This window comes from Globicephala melas, chromosome 2 (genome assembly GCF_963455315.2).
Source record: "Globicephala melas chromosome 2, mGloMel1.2, whole genome shotgun sequence".
Taxonomy (NCBI): domain Eukaryota; kingdom Metazoa; phylum Chordata; class Mammalia; order Artiodactyla; family Delphinidae; genus Globicephala; species Globicephala melas.
Window position 1 is genome coordinate 50,647,133 of NC_083315.2, and position 25,585 is coordinate 50,672,717.

Consider the following 25,585-nt stretch of genomic DNA (forward strand, 5'->3'; position numbering starts at 1 on the left):
GCAAGAGTAAAATCCAAGTTTCACATCCTCCTGGACCAGTCCTATCAGGTCTGTTACACTATGCTAGGGGTTCTCAAAGTCAGGGATCCCTGACATCAAAATACTTTCATAATAATACTGAAATGTTATTTGCCTTTTTCACTCTTATTCCTTCTCAAGTGTGAAGTGGTGCTTCCCAGAGGCTACATGTCCTGTGATGTTATTATTCCTCTGAGAGCTGATGACATATGTGCTTGTGTAGTCTAATGCTTTATAAATGTTTCAGTTCTAATTTCTAGTACAGTAAATATCAGTAGGTATAACACACACAAGCAGATGCTCTTTGGGGTCTGTAATAGTTTTTTTTTTTTTTTTCTGTCATTAATCTTGTTTATTTCAGGGATCAGTGAAGTTCACCAAAATCCCCAAGATATTTTCCTAGTTGATGGTGAAGACTAGAGGTGCCAGTTAAAATGTTAAAATACAGAGTGCACAGTTAAATTTTAATTCTTCAGATAAACAATGAATATTGGCACCTGCCTATACTAAAAAAATTGTTATTTATCTGAAATTCAACTTCACCTGGGCATCCTGTATTTTTTTTTTTAAACATCTTTATTGGAGTATAATTGCTTTACAATGGTGTGTTAGTTTCTGCTGTATAACAAAGTGAATCAGCTATACATATACTTATATCCCCGTATCTCATCCCTCTTGCGTCTCCCTCCCAACCTCCCTATCCCACCCCTCTAGGTGGTCACAAAGCACCGAGCTGATCTCCCTGTGCTATGCGGCTGCTTCCCACTAGCTATCTATTTTACACTTGGTAGTGTATATATGTCCATGCCACTCTCTCACTCTGTCCCAACTTACCCTTCCCCCTCCCCGTATCCTCAAGTTCATTCTCTACATCTGCATCTTTATTCCTGTCCTACCCCTAGGTTCTGCAGAAACAATTTTTTTTTTTTTAGATTCCATATATATGTGTTAGCATACAGTATTTGTTTTTCTCTTTCTGACTTACTTCACTCTGTATGACAGGCTCTAGGTCCTTCCACCTCACTACAAATAACTCAATTTCATTTCTTTTCATGGCTGAGTAATATTCCATTGCATATATGTGTCACATCATCTTTATCCATTCATCTGTCAATGGACACTTAGGTTGCTTCCATGTCCTGGATATTGTAAATAGAGCTGCAATGAACATTGTGGTACATGACTCTTTTTGAATTATGGTTTTCTCAGGGTATATGCCCAGTAGTGGGATTGCTGGGTCATATGGTAGTTCTTTTTTTAGTTTTTTAAGGAACCTCCATCCTGTTCTCCATAGTGGCTGTATCAATTTACATTCCCAACAACAGTGCAAGAGGGTTCCCTTTTCTCCATACCCTCTCCAGCATTTATTGTTTGTAGATTTTGTGATGATGGCCATTTTGACTGGTGTGAGGTGATAACCTCATTGTAGTTTTGATTTGCATTTCTCTAATGATTAGTGACGTTGAGCATCCTTTCATGTGTTTGCTGGCAATCTGTATAACTTCTTTCTGTAATAGTTTTTAAGAGAACAAAGGGGTCCTGAAATCAAAAACTTGGGAGCTGCTGCACTTCACTAACCATGAGCTGAATGATGATGTTCTTGTCAATGCTATCTTCCTTGCTTCAAATGAACCTAAGGCAGTAAAATGTCCTTTTTTTTTTTTCCCCAGGAATGGCTGACACAAACATAATTGTAAGGGGGAAAAAAAAAAAAAACTCTTGGAAAAAAACCCAGAAATTAATTGGTTAGACTCACATGGTGATGTTGAAAGACGAGACTGCCAGGTGAGATCAGGGAGGATCTGGATGGAGTGAACTCGGGCGACATGAGAGACGCTGACAGGACGGACATGGGGCTCAACGGTGGGGGAACTGGATGAAGCAGGCAGTGGACCTGCCCGAGGGCCAGCTGGGCAAGCGGCAGTCCACCCAGCGGGAGGAGAGCGCCTCTCTCCACCACCGGGGGGCGCCACTGCCTATATACAACAGATACTTGGAAATTACTCTGTTTTTATTAAACTTTTCATTGCTAAATGGAAATGCTTATTTTAAAAAGAAAAGTGATCTGCTAATATGGAATTTGATTTAAAAATAAAGGAGTCGCTATGGATTAAAATCCTGAATTCTGTGAAACAGGGCTTAGGGGTCATCCTTAAATAAAGTAACCATGGAAATAATACATTGAACTTAAGATGTTCAGAGACTAATCCATCCTGATATGGAGAAGTGTCTGCCTGTTGGAGAGTAATTTGTAAGAGTTCTGTGTTGGAGAATAAGTTTCCTGAGATTTCCAAAATGCCTTGGGCTAGGTATCTCTTGCTATGATTCCTGTAGCACATCCCATAGCTAGGGAATAAAGTGCAGTCCCTATACAATTAAAGAGCTTGGTACTTTGCTTTAGTCTATTTATTTGATCCATAATAACTTTTAACAATTCCCTGATATTTGTGACATTGCTAAAGAATAATGTAAAAGTTAAATTATAAAATTGTGGGTTCACTCCTGTCTCCTGAATACATTGTACTGCTTCCTGCCTTTGCTTTACTTAAAACATGCTGCCCTCAAATCATGCTTTCTTTTTTTTTTAAAATTAACTTATTTTATTTTATTTATTTTTGCTGCGTTGGGTCTTCATTGCTGCATGCGGGCTCTCCCTAGCTGCGGCAAGCGGGGGCTACTCCTCATTGCGGTGTGCAGGCTCCTCATTGCGGTGGCTTCCCCTGTTGTGGAGCACGGGCCCCAGGTGCGCAGGCTTCAGTAGCTGTGGCGCATGGGCTCAGTAGTTGTGGCTTGTGGACTCCAGAGCGCAGGCTCAGTAGCTGTGGCGCACGGGCCCAGCTGCTCTGCGGCATGTGGGATCCTCCCAGACGAAGGCTCGAACCCGTGTCCCCTGCACTGGCAGGCAGACCCGCAACCACTGCGCCACCAGGGAAGCCCCCATGCTTTCTTTTCTTATGGAAATCTGACCCATCCCTCCCCTCAAGGTCCAGCTTATGCCTGACCTCTAGAAAGCCTTTGTCTAATGTATCCAACTCTGCTGACACCACCTCCTCTGAATGCCCAGATCACATCTGAACATGACTGTAGACCACAGGTATACAGGCCCATGTGCCATTGGGAATGGAACAACAACAGATGTTGTGGTTTCATAAGTGATAGTCTCATATCCCTGATTAGCTGCTTTAGGCCAGTGACCATACCTTCCACTTTTACTTCCCTCTTAATATCTACGAGTCCATATGATCTAGGATAGTGCCACATACCAAGAAGATGGTCCACACAACCCTCTGCATTGCCTGACTGATTGATAATAGCAACTTGAAATTCCCTTCTCTAGCCTGAACTCTGTGGCTGACTTCTAGCAGACTCACTGACCGCTAGATTCCAAATGTTGGGTCCTTCTCACCCAGTTACTTGACATATAGGGTTCCCTGCTTCTGAGAGGTCAGCATTAGGTAGCAGGGGCAGTACAGTGAGCAGAAAGAGTATCAGAAAAGGAGTCAGAAGGCCTAAGGGCAACAGGCGCCCAACAGCCCGGCGACCTTGAGCAAGTTCCTTAAACTACATGATGTGCAGTTTCTCATTTCTCAAACAGGGCCCCACTTTCCCTGACTGCCTCACACTGTTGCTAGGAGGATCAATCCAAGATTATTTATAAACTGGAAGGCACTATAATGTATAAGAAATTCCCAGAATTTCACTGCAGTATGATTGAGCTCAGAGGCTGAGAGTTAGTCCCTGCCTGGGGACTTTATTTAAGATAAGAATCATTTGATAGAAAGAAAGAAAGAATAAATGAATGATAGCAGAAAAACAGGAAGATGTAATGTGAAAACAGCTCCAGTTTGTAGTATTTTGTAGTGACGGTCCAGAGAGATTCACTTGGGCCAAGCTGACATAGCAGAAACACAATATTAACCAATCTCTCAAGAGCTAAAACTCAGAGAGAAGCAGTTGGAAAACAAACCAGGTCATATACCTCTAGCCACTGTGGGAAAGGCAATGGAAGCCTGCTGATGAGGAAAAAAGTCTCGAGACACCATGAAGACTTGGTCTGTGCCTCTAAACATCACCAGTTTCACAGCAGGATGGCTGTACTCGGCAATGCATAGGTAGTTTAAAGTCATTAAAGTTTAGCCTTCCACAGGCTTGGTTTCTTTATTTGAGAGTCTTATGCCAGCTCCCTATCCATTTTACCATCAAAACAAAAACATCTGGTGAAAGTCACTAGGCAATGTGAGGACCTTAAGAAACAGGCAAAAAGAAGGAATGCTATTGGCATGAGAATGTGGCATCAAAATTTCCCAACTGGGCTTTCCTGGTGGCACAGTGGTTGAGAGTCCGCCTGCTGATGCAGGGGACATGGGTTCGTGCCCTGGTCCGGGAAGATCCCACATGCCGCGGAGCGTCTAGGCCCGTGAGCCATGGCCGCTGAGCCTGCGCGTCCGGAGCCTGTGCTCTGCAGTGGGAGAGGCCACAGCAGTGAGAGGCCCGCGTACTGCAAAAAAAAAAAAAAAAAAATTTCCCAACTAACAGGCATTGTCTGGATGTAAAGAAGAGGAACAAAGTAAGAGCAATGACCTAGACCCTCTTTTTGGCACAGGTGTCAGTTTTTGCCACCAAGGGAGTAACCTAAAGTATCGATACTATAATACTCTGCAAAGAGAAAAAAAAAAAAACAGCGTTGTAATGAAGCCAAAAATAAGTGTGGTACAGTCTCACTGCACTCAGAATGTATTTGAAGCAGTCAGCTCTGCAAAAACCCTATGTGTTGCCCAGCTCATCCTGACCCACTACTAAACCAGGCAGAAACCCAGAGGAACTGGCTGCCCAGTCCATAGGCAGGGGTGGAGTAAGAGCCAAGTGAGACAGAAAGAAGTCCTCTCCATCAGTGTTGAGAGAGGAGGACAGCACCCTCTCAGACATTCTCTGCTCTTATAATGTGATAGAGTAATGTGATTAGAAACAGGCGATAGTCAGATGAGCTAGGGCCAACTGATACCCTAGAAAAGATAAACACCAGGTTAAGACATTTTTATGATTTTTCTGGACTTTAAAGATAAGTACATAACATCTCCTGTTCAACTAAGAGAGTTCATAGCTTACCTTGTTTCATAGAGAAGGAAAGTGAAGCACAAGAGGTGGATGAGTGACTAGCATCAAATTCCTGATTGGTAAGTGACAGAGAGGGTTCAAACCCTTCTTCTGCTGCATCCTAAGGATTCCTTCTGAGATGACTATTCTGCTCCATATAAAACTGTACCATTTCAAAAGCTTTAACTGTCCTTCTTACCAAGCTTCTTGGAATTTCTTCATCCTGCAAGGCCTATCTTGATTCCGCCGACTCCTAAACCATCTTTCAACCTGGCGCTCTGTCAAGTTACACTTTTTTGCCAGTCCATAAATATCAGTCTGAAAGGGGATGAAACAAATGAATGAGTGCTTAAGAGTAGAGTCAGGGTGGCAGGCAGTCAAAAGACAGTGAGATTGGGTTACAAGTGCTTGTGCACTGGAGAGGAGAGAGTTCTGCATTAGACCTTGAGCCAGTGCATTTACCTCTTTTGCTCATGGAATCACACACACACACACACACACACACACACACACACACCTCAAAACAGAGAGAATGTTAGTTCCCAGAACTCTGAGTTGTTAAGAAAAACCAATTCTCTGTAAGTTGGTAGCAACCCATATATTCAAGTTAATATGTGGCTCACTCATTCAGCCAATTTTATTTAGGGCCTCCTAGGTTCCAGGTAGAGTAGTGTAGTTTAAGATGTCAATCAAATCCAATCTCTTCATTCTTTCTTATGAAAAAAATGGAACTCCAAGGGTTTTAACAACTTGTCCAAGACCTAAAACCAGTAGCAAAGTGAAAACAAGAACTTAGGCTCCTGTCTTTTCTGTTATTTCACACAATCTTTCTACCAGATCCAAAAGTTTCACATTTAATCAGATGTACAGCCTATTTCAAACTAATCTGAAATAATTCAAATTGTAAAAAATGATTAAGGATTGCTGACTATAATAATGACGATTGCTTCTCCTCTGGAAGGCAGAAGTTGTAGGTTATGATTTAAAATTGAAAATAATATGGATGATGGATTAGCTCAAAGGTCACAGATTTGAAGTTCTCCCAGGGCCAAACAAGAACCCAAAATGATTGAGAGGACCAGGTCTGCTTCATGGTGGGATTTTAAGTTTTATTCTTTCAACACAGACATGCTTTATATGTTAAACCTACAGTACTTTCCACTTCCACAAGGAAATAAGCTCTGTAATATTTTTTGAGACATCAGTCTTCTTTATCTTTCGTTTTCCTATGTTGAGTACAAGAAATATTTCAGCTTACTCCTAACTTTAGTAGGAGAAAAATAAAATTGTCCCTCAGCCTCAGTTTTGAGGAAATAAGCAGGAGCCATATGGATGCAGCCAACAGGAAAGCACATGGCCCATCCCAAAGGGACAGTGGCGACCCAGCTCTGACTGATGGCTCCCAGAGTGAAAGTGCAGTCCCAGAAATCTGATGTGAAATCGCTAGGTTTTTTTTTTTTTATGTTGAATTTACTTTAAAATTTAATGCTTAAATTTAAATGTTTAAGTTTAAAGTAAATTTAAACCAATCATGGACCAAGATTGGTGAAGGTCAAACAAAGCCTGACCATGGGCCAGTTGGCTGCACACCCAGCTGTCTGTGATCAGTCGTGGAGCTTCTGCTATGTTATTGTGTATAGTTTACATAATTGTTCAGGCGCACAGGACAACAGTAGATAAAATTCCTAAAGAAGCTCTCGTGCTGAAGACAGGCAAAGGACTAATTGCAACTACATACCTACTGAACTGCTAGCCTATTACTTAATCTAGAGAAAGAAAGCAAAACAGAACAAAACCAAGATATAGCCCACATTATACTCTGTTTCCTTGTAAATTATCCTCTCTAATACCTATTATTTTGTAGGCCAAGGGTTCACCTGCTGTTTTTTGTTGTTGTTGTTTTGGTTTGTTTTTGACAAGACTGAACTGGCAACTATTTATTGGTGTCTACTTTCTGCAGGCATTCTGCTTTCTATTGGAGATCTAAATGAAAAAGACCAGTATGGGCCTCCCCTTCACAGGGTAAAGTCTGTCTGGTGAGGAAGTCAGAAAATGCAACAAAGGATTCTAATAAAATATCATGAGTGCTGAGATAGGGGAGGATAACGGTACCATGGGACCTAACTTTACATAGGCAGTTCCTGGAAGTTACACTTATGCTGAACCCTGAAAAATGCCCCAAGAAGGAGAGGATGAAGAAGGAGTGTCCTGGCAGCATGTAAGGTTGTCTGGAGATGAGAACATGGGGGAGTTGGGGGCACTTGAGGGACAGATAGAGGCCTTGCAGGGTGGAAACATACAGAGAGGTGAGGAGGAAAGATGTGGCTAAGGCCACAGCAAGGAGGGCCTTGCCTGGAATTTATCTGTAGGTTACAGAATGTTTGCATTTTGAAGTCTCCCTCTTGCAGGTGTAAAGAATGAAGTGCCAGGAGTGAGCAGAGGTGGAGACGGTGTTCAGCAGTGAGCAAAGTCCCTGTCCTCACACTGGAATTTTCCCAGATCTGAGAACAATCCAATTTTATTATCCCATCATTTCTACAGATACCTGCTGAATAAATGCTTCTAGAAGACAGTGATCAAACATGATATGAACCATTTTTTTTTCTGATTTGGAGCACAGATGAATCTGGTTGAAAGTCTTGGCAATACTGGCCTCATAGACCTACAATTTTATTGGGATAGAAATCATCTTGCAAACAAAAGTCTTTAGTAGTATTTTGTTAATGATACACGAAACAAGCATTTTACTGAACACCTACTATGTACAGAAAATTGTGTAAGATGTTATGGAAATACAAACAAGCATAAATAGGAAACAAATGACATTCTCTTGGGATAATTTAAGTTGGGAAGACATATTTGAGAACGCTCCTGGAGAAGTCTATATGATAGACACAGACTACAAATAACAACAGCTGACCCTGAGTGTGTGCTGGGCACTATTCTAAGTACTCAATTCAATCTCTGAATTGAGAGTCCTGTGAGGTAAGTGCTGTTAACATGCTCAGCTCACAGAAGGGGAAACTGAGGCTCAGAGTGGTTAATTTGCTCACCTCCACACACAGTCTTTTCTCACAATCCATGTTTTTAGCCTGACACGATAGAGTGTGTGTCTGTAGAAGGGAAAGGCTCTCAAGCAGAACCTCAGGGAGAAGTAGTGTGGCCTGAAGGAAGAGCACCAAATGGGGCTATGAGGCCTGGCTACTTGATGCAAAAACCAACCCTCTGGGACTGTGGAGGAGCCACTCGAATTCTTTGACTCTCACCCATAAAATAAACTGGACTAGAGAGCTGTTTGCCCTAAAAATGTTTGAATCTGTGGTTGAGACAAGCTAGCAAACTGGAATGCCCCGTGGACCACAATACCTGCTTTATGTCAGCCTTATGGCACCACATTTTCTTTAGACATCTTACAGAACTACACACTCATTTGTTCTGCAGCAGTTCTCAACATGATTTTTCTGAGGAAATGGGCTAGTTAATAAGTTCTGCTGTTCCTTCATTTTACCAACAGCAGGAAAATTGATCTGCTGGCCAGAGATATTGGTATGTTATCATGGTTCTCTCTCAGTACATCTTGAAGTTGTCATTGAGATACACACAGAGCGAAACACGCACATATAAAAACAGTGGACACATAGCTGCACATACACAGTCACAAAAGAAGTTTGCGAAACCGCAGATCAAAACTCTCAATAGAGAGGGTTCCCTGGCAGTCCAGGGACTCCACGCTTCCAATGCAGGGGGTGTGGGTTTGATCCCTGTTCAGGGAACTAAGATCCCACGTGCCGCATGGCGCAGCTAAAAATTTTTTTAAAATGAAAAAAACAAAACAAAACAACTCCCAATGGAGGTTCATGTGTACAGCATTTTGGACCTCATTAATACCATGTTATACCCTTCTGTGCTAACCAGTCCAGAATTGATACTGTATATACTGAAATGTTTTTGTTTTTATTGGTACAGTCTATTGCAGCTGAAGAAGCATCCTCAGATTTGTGTCCGCAGTTTCTTTTAATAAAGTCAAGTGTTAGGTACCTGTATTACCACTGCAGTGCCTTGAGATTACAGGTTCGGAATACCCACCCATCCCTTGAATCAGCACAAAATTTTTTTTTAGTCCTCCCAGCAACTTGTCTTACTTCAGCTATAAATTAAGCAAAAATGCTATCTGTATGACACTGGCCAAGTTAATGTGTGGAGGTATTGTGATATTATTTTGTTTCCACATCTGAAATCACTCTTAAGGCAGGTGCTTTGCATTCCTCTACTATATTCTTCTATCTTCCGAAGTTCTAGTACTTTTATTCTATGGGCATTTTACTGGCCAACTTGTCATCTTGATCTGTTATACAAATACTGCCTTGATTTTGTAATCTATGAGCAATATAAATTAGGTGTTTTAATTATGTCCCTTCATCTTCATGGTTTAGTAGAGGAAGCTTTCTAACACTTGAAGTTGATATATAACATTTCTTTTACTTGATGCAAATGTCCAAATTATATCTACACTAAGCCATGGTGTACTGTCAATTGAGTTAGAACAAATACTTACACACACAGCTCCAGACTCTGAAATATATTTTTAACATTCTATTCACAGATAAAGACATCATTTGGGCATAGTAGAAACAGCACTCGACAGGGAGCCATGGGCCAGGGTCCAGCTGGGGATTTAGCCACTGATTAGCTGCATGACCTAGGACAGGTCATTTCCTCTGTTGACCTTAGTTTCCTCATCTTGATCATAAAGAGGAAAGATGACCTAATCTCTAAATCTCTTTCAGCTTTTCTTAGTCTTTCTTTAACTGTCACATGGCTAATTTCTCTCCATAGCAGAGAAACTTGATAAGAGCCAAATTTTCTACATATTTTAAAATATCCTAAAAAGCTGTACAGCAAGCACAGCAAGTAACTGATAGCTACCACTGTTCTTCATGTTTTATTGCAAGGTATTACCAAGGTTAGTTATTCTCAGAGAGAAACAGAGAAGGATAATAAGGACTCTCTGAAAGAGTCCTAACTTTTCATAAACACAGCTAAATAATTTCCTGTCTGAAAAACATGAAATGATGTTTAGGCATTATTATCACCAGTGGTAACAACAGTATTTAGATGAATGACTGCAGTCTTTTAGAGCACAAGGAAATAAAGAACACGTGGAGATGGCTTGTCAGACTGTCCTCATTTTAGAAAAAAAGGCACATGCAGAAGTTGAGGGCAGAACAAGTTAGAGACAGTGCTGGCTAGCTGTGAACAACTCTGAACATGATGCCTGGTGCTATGTGGTCAGACCTCAACGTGGCTTCTTTGTGCAGGGAGCCCACCAGACCAGTGATAGAAAGGCTCATAGGAAAAGCAAGTGAATTCAGCAGACAAGTTCAGGACCTTAAAAATCTATCTATCCTAAAATTGTGTTAGCACATACTTTTGACTTTTAAATTACTGGTGAGAGATGTCTGTATTCATCATAGAGGGTGTGCCACTTTTGGAGAAGTTTTTATTTCATCTCTCATTTAAATATGGGGGTATAACTAGACTTGCTTAGACACTATTATTTTTAAATATAACTTTTAGGTTAAAGCCATTTTCTGTGGCGTAAACATGCAGTGCACCGTAACATTTCATCAAGTACATCTCATATTGAGAAGAGATTTGTGACTCTCCTAACTGTTCTATCTCTGGGGAGTGGGTAGGGGCACAGTATATTTCTGAGTATTTCGAGGCCTTGGATAAAGTAAAGTGTCCTGCTCAGGAAAGCCACCCAATAGACACTTTCATAGTGTGTGTAGTGTATATTGATGGTGTCACAATTATCAAAAGTGTCAGATATGGGCAACTCTGCCTTAACAATGATCTTTTTTCATTAGTATATTTGTATATATGCTACCATTAAAAATTAAATTTTGACATGTACACCCAAATTATGGCATTGATTGTTAGCACTCAACACTAGCAATGTTTGTAGTTTTATATTATAATATTTATTTGTCATTTTATATTATGCTCAGAATGCTGTATAACTTATCAATAAAGAAAAAAAAACAAATGATTCAAGTCATTTGCTGCTCAACTGAAACAGATTTTTTTGCACAGATAAGGTAAACCACAGATGATTGAAACATTAAGAAAGGAGATTTTAAAATCCAAAAACGAAGAATCTGTACTTACTTGAGATGGTTTCCTTGTGGAATGTTTGAAAAAATTCTCTAAAACAGTATTTGGTATAATCTTCTTTCGAACTTCCTCTTTAATGCCAATTGTTTTTGCTAGAGGTGAAGCAATAAACCTACAAAAATATGAACAAAAGTAAGTTCAAAATCTGAGAATGAATTCACAATGTCACCAGAAAACTCAAGCTGTAATTTTAGATTCCAAATGAAAGATCAGTCATTGGGCTATCTAAAGCCAGTATCTGCCTTACAGAAACTCAAAGAGAGCAAAATTTGAGAACTTTTATACACGCAATAACTTAAAAAAATAAAATATAGTTGACTCTTTAACAACATGGGGGTTAGGGGTGTCAACCCTCAGCAGCACAGTTGAAAATCCTCCTTGTATAGCTTATAGTCAGCCCCCGTGTAAGTGGTTCCTCCATATCCGAGGTTCCACATCCATGGATTCAACCAACTAGTTGTACAGTACTAGATCTAGTACTGTAGTACTTACTATTGTAAAAATTCTGCTTATACGTGGAGCCTGCAGTTCAAACCCTTGTTGTTCAAGGGTCAACTGTACTTGCACAGTTCTAAAATCCATTTTATGTAAACCCAAATATATTTATATACAAGATCCAGGAACTGAGATAAGCCATTTTACTTAGAGTTTCATTTTTAAGACTACCAGGGATTAAAATAAATAATAGTTTTGTTATTATGGTTTTCTTTGGTGATACTATCTTCAAGAAATTATTATGTCCCTATTTGAAGTTCTAACTTATGAAAAATGGCATGACTCTTGGGTAAATATCTAGGAAAGGGATTGATGGGTTGTATGGCAAGTATACGTTTAACTTTATAAGAAACTGGCCCAATGTTTTCCAAAGTGTCTGCACTATTTTACATTCCCATCAATAAGGTGCCAGAGTTCCATTTATTCCATATCTCTGCCAGTAGATGATATTGCCAGTCTTTTTAATTTTAAATTCTATTGCAATTTTAAATTCTATTGCAATTCTATTGCATGTGTGGTGGTTTTTATTGATTTTTACATTCTAGTTTTTATTTCCTAACTTCTGCTTATTATAAATTTAGTTTGCTTCTTCCCCTTGTTTTTTAAGGTAGAAGGTATTGATTTGAGATCTTTCTTCTTTTTAAATATAGGTGTTTACAGCTATGAATGTCCCTCTAAGCACTGCTTTTGCTGAATCTCATAAGTTTTCGTATGGTGCTTTCTTTTTCACTCATCTCAAACTATTTGCTAATTTACCGTGTGATTTCTCCTTTGACCCATTGGTTATTTAGAAGTATGCTGTTTAATTTCCACATATTTGCTTATTTCTCAATTTCCTTCTGTTATGGACTTCTAATTTCACTCCATTGTGATCAGAAAACATGCTTTGTACGATTTCAATCCTCTCACATGTATTGAGATTTGTTTTATGGTTTACACGTGATCTATTCTGGAGAATGTTCCTTGTGCACACGAGAAGAATGTGTATTCTGCTATTATTGGTGGTGTGCTCTACAGATGTCTGTTAGGTCTAGTTCGTTTATAATGTTAATCAAGTCGTCTATTTTCTTGTTGATTTTCTGCCTAGTTGTTCTATCCATTATTGAAAATGGGGTACTGAAGTCTACAACTGTTATTGTTGAATTGTCGATTTCTCCCTTCAATTCTGTTTGTTTTTGCTTCACGTTTTTGGGACTATGTTGCCAGTTACATATATATTTATAAATGTTATATCTTCTTGATAGATTTACCCTGTTATAGTATAAAATGTCCTTTGTCTCTAATAACAATTTAAAGGCTGTTAAATTGTCTGGTATTAGTATAGCCACTCCAGCTCTCTTTTGGTTACTGCTTGCATGGTATATATTTTCTCATCCTTTTACTTTCAACCTATTTATTTCTTTGAACCTAAAGTGTTTCTCTTGTAGAAGCCATATAGTTGGATCATATATATCTATCAAGTCCTCCTATCTATGCCTTTTAGTTGGAGTATTTAATTCATTTACATTTAATGTAAATTACATTTAATTACTGATAAGACAGGATTTATATCTGCCATTTTGCTATTTATTTTCTGTATAGCTTATGCCTTTTTGTTTCTCATATCTTCTATTACTATCTTGTTCTGTGTTAAATAGATATTCTGGCGTACTTTTTAAATTTTTCTTTTACTGTTTTTAAAAATTACCTTCTTAGTGGTTCATCTAGGGATTACAATTAACATCTTAATTTATAACCTCCTAGCTCAGATTAATAGCCAAATAATTTCAGCACTATACAAAAATTCCATGATCTCTCCTCTCTGTGCTGTTACTGTCATATAAATTATATATTTATAAATTGTGTTCACATCAACATACATTTATGATTACTATTTTATGCAGTTGCCTTATAAATCAGATAGGAGAAAAACATGTTACAAGCAAAAAATGCATTTATAGTTTCTTTTTATTTCTTATGTAGGTAACTTTACTGGTGTTCTTTATTTCTTCATGTGGATTCAAGTTAATGTCTGTGTCCTCTAATTTCAGCCTGTAGGACTCCCTTTATTATTTCTCATAGGGTAGGTCTGCTTAGCAACAAATTCTTCCAGGTTTTGTTTATCTGGGAATGTCTTAATTTCTCTTTCATTTTGAAGGATAGTTGTGCTTGTTTGACAGTTTTTTCTTTCTTTTTATTTGTCCTCCCATTGCCTTTGGCTTCTATGGTTGTTGATGAGAAATCAATTCAATCTTACTGAGGATCCCTTTTATGTGATGAGATGCTCCTTTCTTGCTGCTTTCAAGATTCTTTCTTTGTCTTTCAACATTTTGCTTATGATGTATCTAGATATGGATCTCTCTAAGTTCATCCTACTTGGAATTTGTTTAGCTTCTTGGATATATAGATTAATGTTTGTCATCAAATTTTGGGAAATTTTTAGCCAATTATTTCTTCAAATATTTTCAATTCTGTTCATTTTCTCCTCCTCTTCTGGAGTTCCTGTTATGCATATGTTGCTGTGCTTGATGGTGTCCCACAGGTCTCTGAGGCTCTTTGTTTTTCTACATTTTTTTTTTTCCTCAGACTGCTGACTTTTTCTTTTGCCTGCTCAAATATGCTGTTAAGGCCCTCCAGTGAATTTTTAATATAAGTTATTGTACTTTTCAAGTCCCAATTTCTATTTGATTTCTTTTTATAATTTTTATCTCTTTATTGATATTCTTAATTTAGTGAGACATTGTTCTCATTCTTTCCTTAGTTTTTAAGCATGGTTTTCTTTAGTTCTCTGAACATATTTAAAATAGCTGACTTAAAGTCTTGTCTAATGAGAAGTCCAACATCTAGGCTTTGTAAGGGACACTCTATTGATTGCTGTTTTTTTCCTGTGTATGGGCCATACTTTCTTGTTTCTTTGCATGTCTTATAATTTTTTGTTGAAAAGTGGACAAGTTTAATAATATAATGTGACAACTCTGGAAATCAGATTATCCCCATACTCAGAGTTTGTTGTTGTCCATTTGTTTGTTTACATTTTTGAACTGATCTGTAAAGTCTGTATTCTTTGTCATGTGTGGGCACTAAAGTATCTATTAGGTTAGCTTAGTGGTCTCCTAATGATTAGACAGATATTTCCTTAAATGCCTGGAACCAATAAGTCTTCCAGTGTTTACTAAGGGGCTCTGTGTATGTTTCAGGGCACACCTTCAACACTAAGATAGTGGGCAACTCTGCCTTAGCCTTCACTTCCTGTTTGCACAGAGCCTCAAGGTCATCCAGAGGTGAGAACTTAAGGTCTACTAAGGTCTTACCTGAGCATGTGGATGGCCCTGGGCATGCCCAAAGCTCTACAAATTCAAGTGGTCTTCTAATTTCCAAGAATAAGTCAGAGCTTTTCAAAACCCCCTATGGACATATCATTTCCCAGCTTATCCTTTAAAAAGAAAAGCTGTTAGTTTATTGTTTGCCCCAACTGCTATCCATTACCTCAGGCAGTTCCAAAGTTAATCGATTGCATTTAATTGTTTTAGACAAGCACCCTTCTTCTCCCCAAGGAAAAAGGCAAACAAAGACAGCTTGTGAGTAATGCCCTTCCAGGGAACCACTAGACAGGTCAGATAATGACAGCTTTTTGGGAATGATGCTTTGAAGGAGCTCCAACTCTGTTCTGCTTCCTTCAACGGCTGCCAGGCTGCTGGTTTCCACTGAAATTGTCGGCTGTTGGTTTTTCAAGACTATCACAGAGGAAGAAAGGTAAGGACAGAAATAGGGCAAGTTAAAATGCCACAAAGCTTGCTGTTCTTTCCAACAGTCAGCTATTTTTCTTAAATAACACTCTCCAGATTGCTGCAAGTCTTTGACTAATTCTAAATTTTGAAAAGTTGATCTTGACAGTTTTTGCTAGTTTTCTGATTTTAGGAAGGAGAAAATTTTCAGAGGCCCTTACTCTGACATTTTTGTTAACTTTCAGTGTGTAGTGGTTTTAATTTGCATTTTGCTAATGACTAATGATGTTGAACATCTTTTTATGTGTTTACTTGCTATTTGTATATCTCCTTTGGTGAGGTTTCTGCTCAAATATTCTGCCCATTAAAAAAAATCAAGTTATTTATTATTGAGTTACATATTCTGAATTTAATATATTATTGAGTTATATATTCTGAATTTAAGTCCCTCATCAGATATATGTTTTGTTCACATTTTCTCCTAGTCTGTCTTATCTTTTAATTTTACTGACATCTTTTAAAAATAACAATTAATGCATTTTTACCTATCGTATAATTCACCATTTTCAAGTATACTACTCAGTGATTTTTTTCTTTTTTATTAAATTTACCAAGCTGTACATTATCACCATGAGTCAGCTTTAGAACATTTTCATCATCCCACTATAATACCTCATACATATTTACGTTAGTCCCTCTTTCCTGTTAATCATGCCACAGGCAGTCACTAATCTACTTCCTGTCTTTATAGCTGTACCTTTTGTGGATATTTAACATAATGGAATCATACAATATGTGGTTGCTTGTGCCTGGCTTCTTTCATTGAGTTTAATGTTTTTGAGATACATCAAGGTATTTGGACGCATTTGGAGTTCAGTCCTTTTTATTGCCAAATAATCTATTGTATAGATACACATACATTAACAATGTCTTTTGAAGAACATTTTAGCAATTTAACAAGAGAAATAAAAGCATATGCCCAAATTCTTCTATTCAAATATTCAGAGAAGTTTTATTCATTATAGCCAAAAACTGTAAAGAATCCAAATTTCCATCAACTAATTAAAGGATAATAAATTGCAATATATCAATATGTTGAGACTACTCAGAAATGACAAGGAATCATTGATACATATAATGACATGAAAAAAATCTCAAAAGCATTATGCTAAGTGAAAGAAATCAGACACAAAAGACTATAATCTATATGATTCCATCTATAGGAAATATTAGAAAAGGCAAAATTATACTGACAGAAAGCATTTTAGTGATTGTGAGGAGATAGTAAGTAGGAAGAGGATTAACTGAATAGGGTACAGGGGTGTTTTCAGCCAATGGAAATCTCCTATATCATAATCGTGGTGATAGTTACATGACTGTTTACTTTTGTCAAAATGTGTCAAATTTTGGATGAACTTTCTTGTATGTAAATCATACCTCAGTAAAGATGATTTTTTAAAAGCATGATATGTCCCTATTCTTCCTTCATTTCTAACAAAGGCTCCATTATCTGCCGGGTCAGGCTATTCTAGTACTTACTTAGAAGTTTCTGTGTTTAATTAAATGCTGGAAATTTTAGTTATGAATGATCATTTAACCCTTAAATTCATTGTTTATAACCACGGAGTTGAATAACAATTTTCCTAGGGACTTCCCTGGCGGTCCAGTGGTTGAGACTCCACATTCCCAATGCATGGGGCATGGGTTCAATCCCTGATAAGGGAACTAAGATCCCACATGCCACACTGCATGGCCAAAAATAAAAAAATAAAAATAAAAAAATTTTCCTAAAATACTCTGATAACATATATAAGCCAATCCAACTTCCAGATGGCCTAAGTTCTCCTGAAAATGACCTATACATTTCAGAGACATAAAAAACAAACTTATTATGCACCATATGTACACAGAGCAATGTGGATAGATCATAAAGCACAGTGCTATATTAAAAAAAAAAGAAGATATGGAAGAAGGTCTTCTTACTATACCATTTATGTCAACTAACAATACATGTACTTTATGTTCATTCTCATGTTTGACTGGGTTATACAAACAAAAAGCCATCAAATACCTACAGCAAGAATGGCAACAGGACTAGGAAATGAGGATAAAAGGTAGTTAATGAAAAAGTTAATTGAAATCAGTCAATCAATCAAAAGAGATCTAATACAGACCAAAGACATGCTGTGGTTCAAGGAATATGATTAACTCCCCCTCTGCATAAAAGTTCCAAATAAAACAAAAACTTAGATGATCTTAAAACTAACAAAGACTCAAAAAACATATATGACAGGATTTTGGATAAATAACAGAATTGGGTCATTTATCTAACCTACTAGTTAAAAATTTTTATTGGAGAAAACACTCACTGTCTTTACTAGTAGAATAACGCAAATACAAAATGGTTTAATATGGCAGGGTTCTCAATCACACTCACTCAATGTTATCTCCTCAAATATTAGAAATGAAGAAATTAGCAAAAATAAAAAAGCAAAGCAGGATTAAGAAAAGAAGATTTATTCAGTAAGGGAATACAACCAATCTCAAAGCCAAACGAAGTATAACATTCCCCTCTAGGGAATCATGTGAGAGATAAAGGGTGGATAAGTATACACAATGGATAAAAATACATATCCATAGCATATTTGTGGATATGAGGATCATATCTACAGTCAAAGCATTAATTTAAAGAAGACTTGCTCCTTGGCAGGTACGGCACAAATTATGTGGTCTCGTCTGATCCCAGCAGGTCTGGGCCAAACCAGTGCCTAGCAGGTTCGAAGAGAAGAGAGCCATGTGGATGAAACGCTCTTGGTGCTGCAGCCAGGAGTCAGTGCTGTGCCTCTGAGGTGGGAGAGCCAACTTCAGGACACTGGTCCACAAGAGACCTCCCAGCTCCACATAAAAATCTCCCAGAGATCTCCATCTCAACACCAGCACCCAGCTTCACTCAACGACCACCAAGCTACAGTGCTGGACACCCTATGCCAAACAACTAGCAAGACAGGAACACAACCCCACCCATTAGCAGAGAGGCTGCCTAAAATCATAATAAGTCCACAGACACCCCAAAACATACCACCAGAGGTGGACCTGCCCACCAGAAAGACAAGATCCAGCCTCATCCACCAGAATACAGGCACTAGTCCCCTCCACCAGGAAGCCTACACAGCCCACTGAACCACCTTTAGCCACTGGGGACAGACACCGAAAACAACGGGAACTATGAACCTGCAGCGTGCGAAAAGGAGACCCCAAACACAGTAAGATAAGCAAAATGAGAAGACAGAAAAACACTCAGCAGATGAAGGCGCAAGATAAAAACCCAGCAGACCTAACAAATGAAGAGGAAATAGGCAGTCTACATGAAAAAGAATTCAGAATAATGATAGTAAAGATGATCCAAAATCTTGGAAATAGAATAGAGAAAATGCAAGAAACATTTAACAAGGATCTAGAAGAACTAAAGATACAAGCAACGATGAACAACACAATAAATGAAATTAAAAACACTCTAGATCGGGCTTCCCTGGTGGCACAGTGGTTGGGAGTCCGCCTGCCGATGCAGGGGGCGCGGGTTCGTGCCCCGGTCTGGGACGATCCCACATGCCACGGACTGGCTGGGCCTGTGAGCCATGGCTGCTGAGCCTGCGCGTCTGGAGCCTGTGCTCCGCAAAGGGAGAGGCCACAGCAGTGAAAGGCCCATGTACTGCAGAAAAATAAATAAATAAATAAATAAAATAAATACTCTAGAAGGGATCAATAGCAGAACAACTGAGGCAGAAGAACGGATAAGTGACCTGGAAGATAAAATAGTGGAAATAACTACTGCAGAGAAGAATAAAGAAAAAAGAATGAAAAGAACTAAGGACAGTCTCAGAGACCTCTGGGACAACCTTAAATGCACCAACATTCGAATTATAGGGGTTCCAGAAGAAGAAGAGAAAAAGAAAGGGACTGAGAAAATATTTGAAGAGATTATAGTTGAAAACTTCCCTAATCTGGGAAAGGAAATAGTTAATCAAGTCCAGGAAGCACAGAGAGTCCCATACAGGATAAATCCAAGGAGAAACACGCCAAGATACATATTAATCAAACTGTCAAAAATTAAATAGAAAGAAAACATATTAAAAGTAGCAAGGGAAAAACAACAAATAACACACAAAGGAATCCCCATAAGGTTAACAGCTGATCTTTCAGCAGAAACTCTGCAAGCTAGAAGGGACTGGCAGGATATATTTAAAGTGATGAAGGAGAAAAACCCAAAACCAAGATTACTCTACCCAGCAAGGATCTCATCCAGATTTGATGGAGAAATTAAAACCTTTACAGACAAGCAAAAGCTGAGAGAGTTCAGCACCACCAAACCAGCTTTACAGCAAATGCTAAAGGACCTTCTCTAGGCAAGAAACACAAGAGAAGGAAACGACCTAAAATAACGAACCCAAAACAATTAAGAAAATGGGAATAGGAACATACATATTGATAATTACCTTAAATGTAAATGGATTAAATGCTCCCGCCAAAAGACACAGATTGGCTGAATGGATACAAAAACAAGACCCATATATATGCTGTCTACAAGAGACCCACTTCAGACCTAGAGACACATACAGACTGAAAGTGAGGGGATGGAAAAAGATATTCCATGCAAATGGAAACCAAAAGAAAGCTGGAGTAGCAATTCTCATATCAGACAAAATAGACTTTAAAATAAAGACTATTACAAGAAACAAAGAAGGACACTACATAATGATCAAGGGATTGATCCAAGAAGAAGATATAACAATTGTAAATATTTATGCACCCAACCTAGGAGCACCTCAATACATAAGGCAAATACTAACAGCCATTAAAGGGGAAATCAACAGTAACACATTCATAGTAGGGGACTTTAACACCCCACTTTCACCAATGGACAGATCATCCAAAATGAAAATAAATAAGGAAACACAAGCTTTAAATGATACATTAAACAAGATGGACTTAATTGATATCTATAGGACATTCCATCCAAAAGCAACAGAATGCACACTTTTCTCAAGTGCTCATGGAACATTCTCCAGGATAGATCATATCTTGGGTCACAAATCAAGCCTTGGTAAATTTAAGAAAATTGAAATTGTATCAAGTATCTTTTCCGACCAAAATGCTATGAGACTAGATATCAATTACAGGAAAACATCTGTAAAAAATACAAACACATGGAGGCTAAACAATACAGTACTTAATAACGAAGCGATCACCGAAGAAATCAAAGAGGAAATAAAAAAATACCTACAAACAAATGACAATGGAGACACGACGACCCAAAACCTATGGGATGCAGCAAAAGCAGTTCTAAGAGGGAAGTTTATAGTAATACAATCCTACTTTAAGAAACAGGAAACATCTCGAATAAAAAACCTAATCTTGCACCTAAAGCAATTAGAGAAAGAAGAAAAAAAAAACCCAAAGTTAGCAGAGGGAAAGAAATCATAAAAATCAGATCAGAAATAAATGAAAAATAAATGAAGGAAACTATAGCAAAGATCCATAAAACTAAAAGCTGGTTCTTTGAGAAGATAAACAAAATGGATAAACCATTAGCCAGACTCATCAAGAAAAAAAGGGAGAAGACTCAAATCAATAGAATTAGAAATGAAAAAGGAGAAGTAACAACTGACACTGCAGAAATACAAAAGATCATGAGAGATTACTACAAGCAACTCTATGCCAATAAAATGGACAACCTGGAAGAAATGAACAAATTCTTAGAAAAGCACAACCTGCCAAGACTAAATCAGGAAGAAATAGAAAATATGAACAGACCAATCACAAGCACTGAAATTGAAACTGTGATTAAAAATCTTCCAACACACAAAAGCCCAGGACCAGATGGCTTTACAGGCAAATTCTATCAAACATTTAGAGAAGAGCTAACACCTATCCTTCTCAAACTCTTCCAAAATATAGCAGAGGGAGGAACACTCCCAAACTCATTCTACGAAGCCACCATCACCTTGATACCAAAACCAGACAAGGATGTCACAAAGAAAGAAAACTACAGCCCAATATCACTGATAAACATAGATGCAAAAATCCTCAACAAAATACTAGCGAACAGAATCCAACAGCACATTAAAAGGATCATACACCATGATCAAGTGGGGTTTATTCCTGGAATGCAAGGATTCTTCAATATATGCAAATCAATCAACGTGATACACCATATTAACAAATTGAAGGACAAAAACCATATGGTCATCTCAATAGATACAGAGAAAGCTTCTGAGAAAATTCAATACCCATTTATGATTAAAAAAAACCCTGCAGAAAGTAGGCATAGAGGGAACTTTCCTCAACATAATAAAGGCCATATATGACAAACCCACAGCCAAAATCGTCCTCGGTGGTGAAAAAGTGAAAGCATTTCCACTAAGATCAGGAACAAGACAAGGTTGCCCACTCTCACCACTCTTATTCAACATAGTTTTGGAAGTTTTAGCCATAGCAACAGAGAAGAAAAGGAAAGAAAAGGAATCCAAATCAGAAAAGTAGTAAAGCTGTCACTGTTTGCAGATGACATGATACTATATATAGAGAATTCTAAAGATGCAACCAGAAAACTACTAGAGCTAAGCAATGAATTTGGTAAAGTAGCAGGATACAAAATTAATGCACAGAAATCTCTGGCATTCCTATACACTAATGATGAAAAATCTGAAAGTGAAATCAAGAAAACACTCCCATTTACCATTGCAACAAAAAGAATAAAATATCTAGGAATAAACCTACCTAAGGAGACCAAAGACCTATATGCAGAAAATTATAAGACACTGATGAAAGAAATTAAAGATGATACAAATAAATGGAGAGATATACCATGTTCTTCGATTGGAAGAATCAACATTGTGAAAATGACTCTACTACCCAAAGCAATCTACAGATTCAATGCAATTCCTATCAAACTACCACTGGCATTTTTCACAGAACTAGAAAAAAAAATTTCACAATTTGTACGGAAACACAAAAGACCCCAAAAAGCCAAAGCAATCTTGAGAACGAAAAACGGAGCTGGAGGAATCAGGCTCCCTGACTTCAGACTATACTACAAAGCTACAGTAATCAAGATAGTATGGTACTGGCACAAAAACAGAAATATAGATCAATAGAACAGGATAGAAAGTCCAGAGATAAACCCATGCACATATGGTCACCTTATCTTCGATAAAGGAGGCAGGAATGTACAGTGGAAAAAGGACAGCCTCTTCAATAAGTGGTGCTGTGGGCTTCCCTGGTGGCGCAGTGGTTGAGAATCTGCCTGCCAATGCAGGGGACACGGGTTCAAGCCCTGGTCTGGGAAGGTCCCACATGCCGCAGAGCAACTAGGCCCATGAGCCACACTACTGAGCCTGCAAGTCTGGAGCTTGTGCTCTGCAACAAGAGAGGCCGCGACAATGAGAGGCCCGCACACCACTATGAAGAGTGGCCCCCACTCGCCGCAACTAGAGAAAGCCCTCGCACAGAAACAAAGACCCAACACAGCCCAAAATAAATAAATTAATTAATTAAAATTTAAAAAAATAAAAATAAATAAGTGGTGCTGGGAAAACAGGACAGGTACATGTAAAAGTATGAGATTAGATCACTCCCTAGCACCATACACAAAAATAAACTCAAAATGGTTTAAAGACCTAAATGTAAGGCCAGACACTATCAAACTCTTAAGAGGAAAACATAGGCAGAACACTCTATGACATAAAACACAGCAAGATCCTTTTTGACCCAACTCCCAGAGAAATGTAAATAAAAACAAAAATAAACAAATGGGACCTAAAGAAACTTCAAAGCTTTTGCACAGCAACGGAAACCATAAACAAGACCAAAACAGAACCCTCAGAATGGGAGAAAATATTTGCAAATGAAGCAACTGACAAAGGATTAATCTCCAAAATTTACAAGCAGCTCATGCAGCTCAATAACAAAAAAACAAACAACCCAATCCAAAAATGGGCAGAAGACCTAAATAGACATTTCTCCAAAGAAGATATACAGACTGCCAACAAACACATGAAAGAATGCTCAACATTATTAATCATTAGAGAAATGCAGATCAAAACTACAATGAGATATCATCTCACACCAGTCAGAATGGCCATCATCAAAAAATCTAGAAACAATAAATGCTGGAGAGGTTGTGGAGAAAAGGGAACACTCTTACACTGATGGTGGGAATGTGAATTGGTATAGCCACTATGGAGAACAGTATGGAGGTTCCTTAAAAAACTACAAATAGAACTACATTATGACCCAGCAATTGTACTACTGGGCATATACCCTGAGAAAACCATAATTCAAAAAGAGTCATGTACCAAAATGTTCATTGCAGCTCTATTTACAATAGCCAGGAGATGGAAACAACCTAAGTGTCCATTAGAGGATGAATGGATAAAGAAGATGTGGCACATATATACAATGGAATATTACTCAGCCATAAAAAGAAATGAAATTAAGCTATTTGTAATGAGGTGGATGGACCTGGAGTCTGTCTTATAGAGTGAAGTAAGTCAGAAAGAGAAAGACAAATACCATATGCTAACACATATATATGGAATTAAAAAAAAATGTCATGAAGAACCTAGGGGTAAGACAGGAGTAAAGACACAGACCTACTAGAGAATGGACTTGAAGATATGGGGAGGGGGAAGGGTAAGCTGTGACAAAGTAAGAGAGTGGCATGGACATATACACACTACCAAATGTAAAATAGATAGCTAGTGGGAAGCAGCCGCATAGCACAGGGAGATCAGCTCGGTGCTTTGTGACCACCTAGAGGTGTGGGATAAGGAGGGTGGGAGGGAGGGAGATACAAGAGGTAAGAGATATGGGAACATATGTATATGTATAACTCATTCACTTTGTTATAAAGCAGAAACTAGCACACCATTGTAAAGCAAATATACTCCAATAAAGATGAAAGAAAGAAAGAAAAGAAAGAAAGAAAGAAAGAAAGAGAAAGAAAGAAAGGAAGGAAAGAAAGAAAGGAAGGAAGGAAGGAAGGAAGAAAGAAAGAAAGAAAGAAAGAAAGAAAGAAAGAAAGAAAGAAAGAAAGAAAGAAAGAAAGAAAGAAAGAAAGAAAAAAAAGAGAAATAATGGTCCTGTTTGTTAACATGTCCAGGCTTCAAGGACAGAAATAACATTTTCAGTAGAACAGAGGAAGTATATAAGTACAGTTTTCTACTTTAGCATTATCCTTTCATTTCAAAGAAATCTAGAAAATCAATCAATTCATGTTATGTAAGTGTAAATAAATATGAATAGGTACTTAATTAAAAACCTATTTTGAAAAAGGAGAGAATAAAGAAGCACAATAAGTATTTGATAAACTGAACTGAAGAGGGAAATGACAGATCTTAGCTCTAGAAGGACCTTAGACTAAGATGAAATTTCCTGAACTTTCATTTTATTGATATAGAATAGAAGGGAAAAGTCCAAGAGGAAGAAAAGAGAACGTGAACTTCTGCTCCCATGTAAATGGTTCAAAGTTAGGTTAATTACCAGGGAATGAGTCTCAGGTTTGCTACAACTGCAGAACTGAGCCCTCAGATGGCCTCATTCAGACACCCACATAGCCCGCTCTTCCTTTAGCACTACATCAGTTACCTGTGAGCCAAAAGCCAAGGAATCCCAGAGCACTACGCCCCACATATTTTTTTTTCAATATTGTTTTGTAGAATAAAAAAGAAGGCAGGCCTAGGCTGATATTAAGCATGTGAGGGCTTCCCTGGTGGCGCAGTGGTTGAGAGTCCGCCTGCCGATGCAGGGGACGCGGGTTCATGCCACGGTCTGGGAGGATCCCACGTGCCGCGGAGCAGCTGCGCCCGTGGGCCATAGCCGCTGAGCCTGCGCGTCAGGAGCCTGTGCTCGGCAACGGGAGAGGCCACAGCAGTGAAAGGCCCGCGGCCCTCGAACCGCAAAAAAAAAAAAAAGCATGTGAAGTTTAAATACTTCTCCTAAACAGAAACAATAGCCTATTGCCATTAAGATTGACTCCCATTTCCTAAGGTTTGAAAGGCTCTTTGACCAGATTTAATCAGAGGGTTTTATATGAGAGA

The 25,585-nt window shown here is 38.3% G+C and overlaps 1 protein-coding gene across 1 annotated transcript in view; it reads right to left on the minus strand.

The window, feature by feature from the left end:
• Window positions 1–25,585, minus strand: part of CERS3 (ceramide synthase 3) — a 95,913-nt gene that overhangs the window by 67,408 nt on the left and 2,920 nt on the right. The window contains exons 2-4 of the mRNA XM_060293443.1: window positions 11,284–11,401; window positions 5,312–5,430; window positions 1,775–1,994 (exon numbers count right to left, since the gene is read on the minus strand). Coding sequence (XP_060149426.1) covers window positions 1,775–1,994; window positions 5,312–5,430; window positions 11,284–11,401 — 457 coding nt within the window. The remainder of the gene's footprint in view (window positions 1–1,774; window positions 1,995–5,311; window positions 5,431–11,283; window positions 11,402–25,585) is intronic.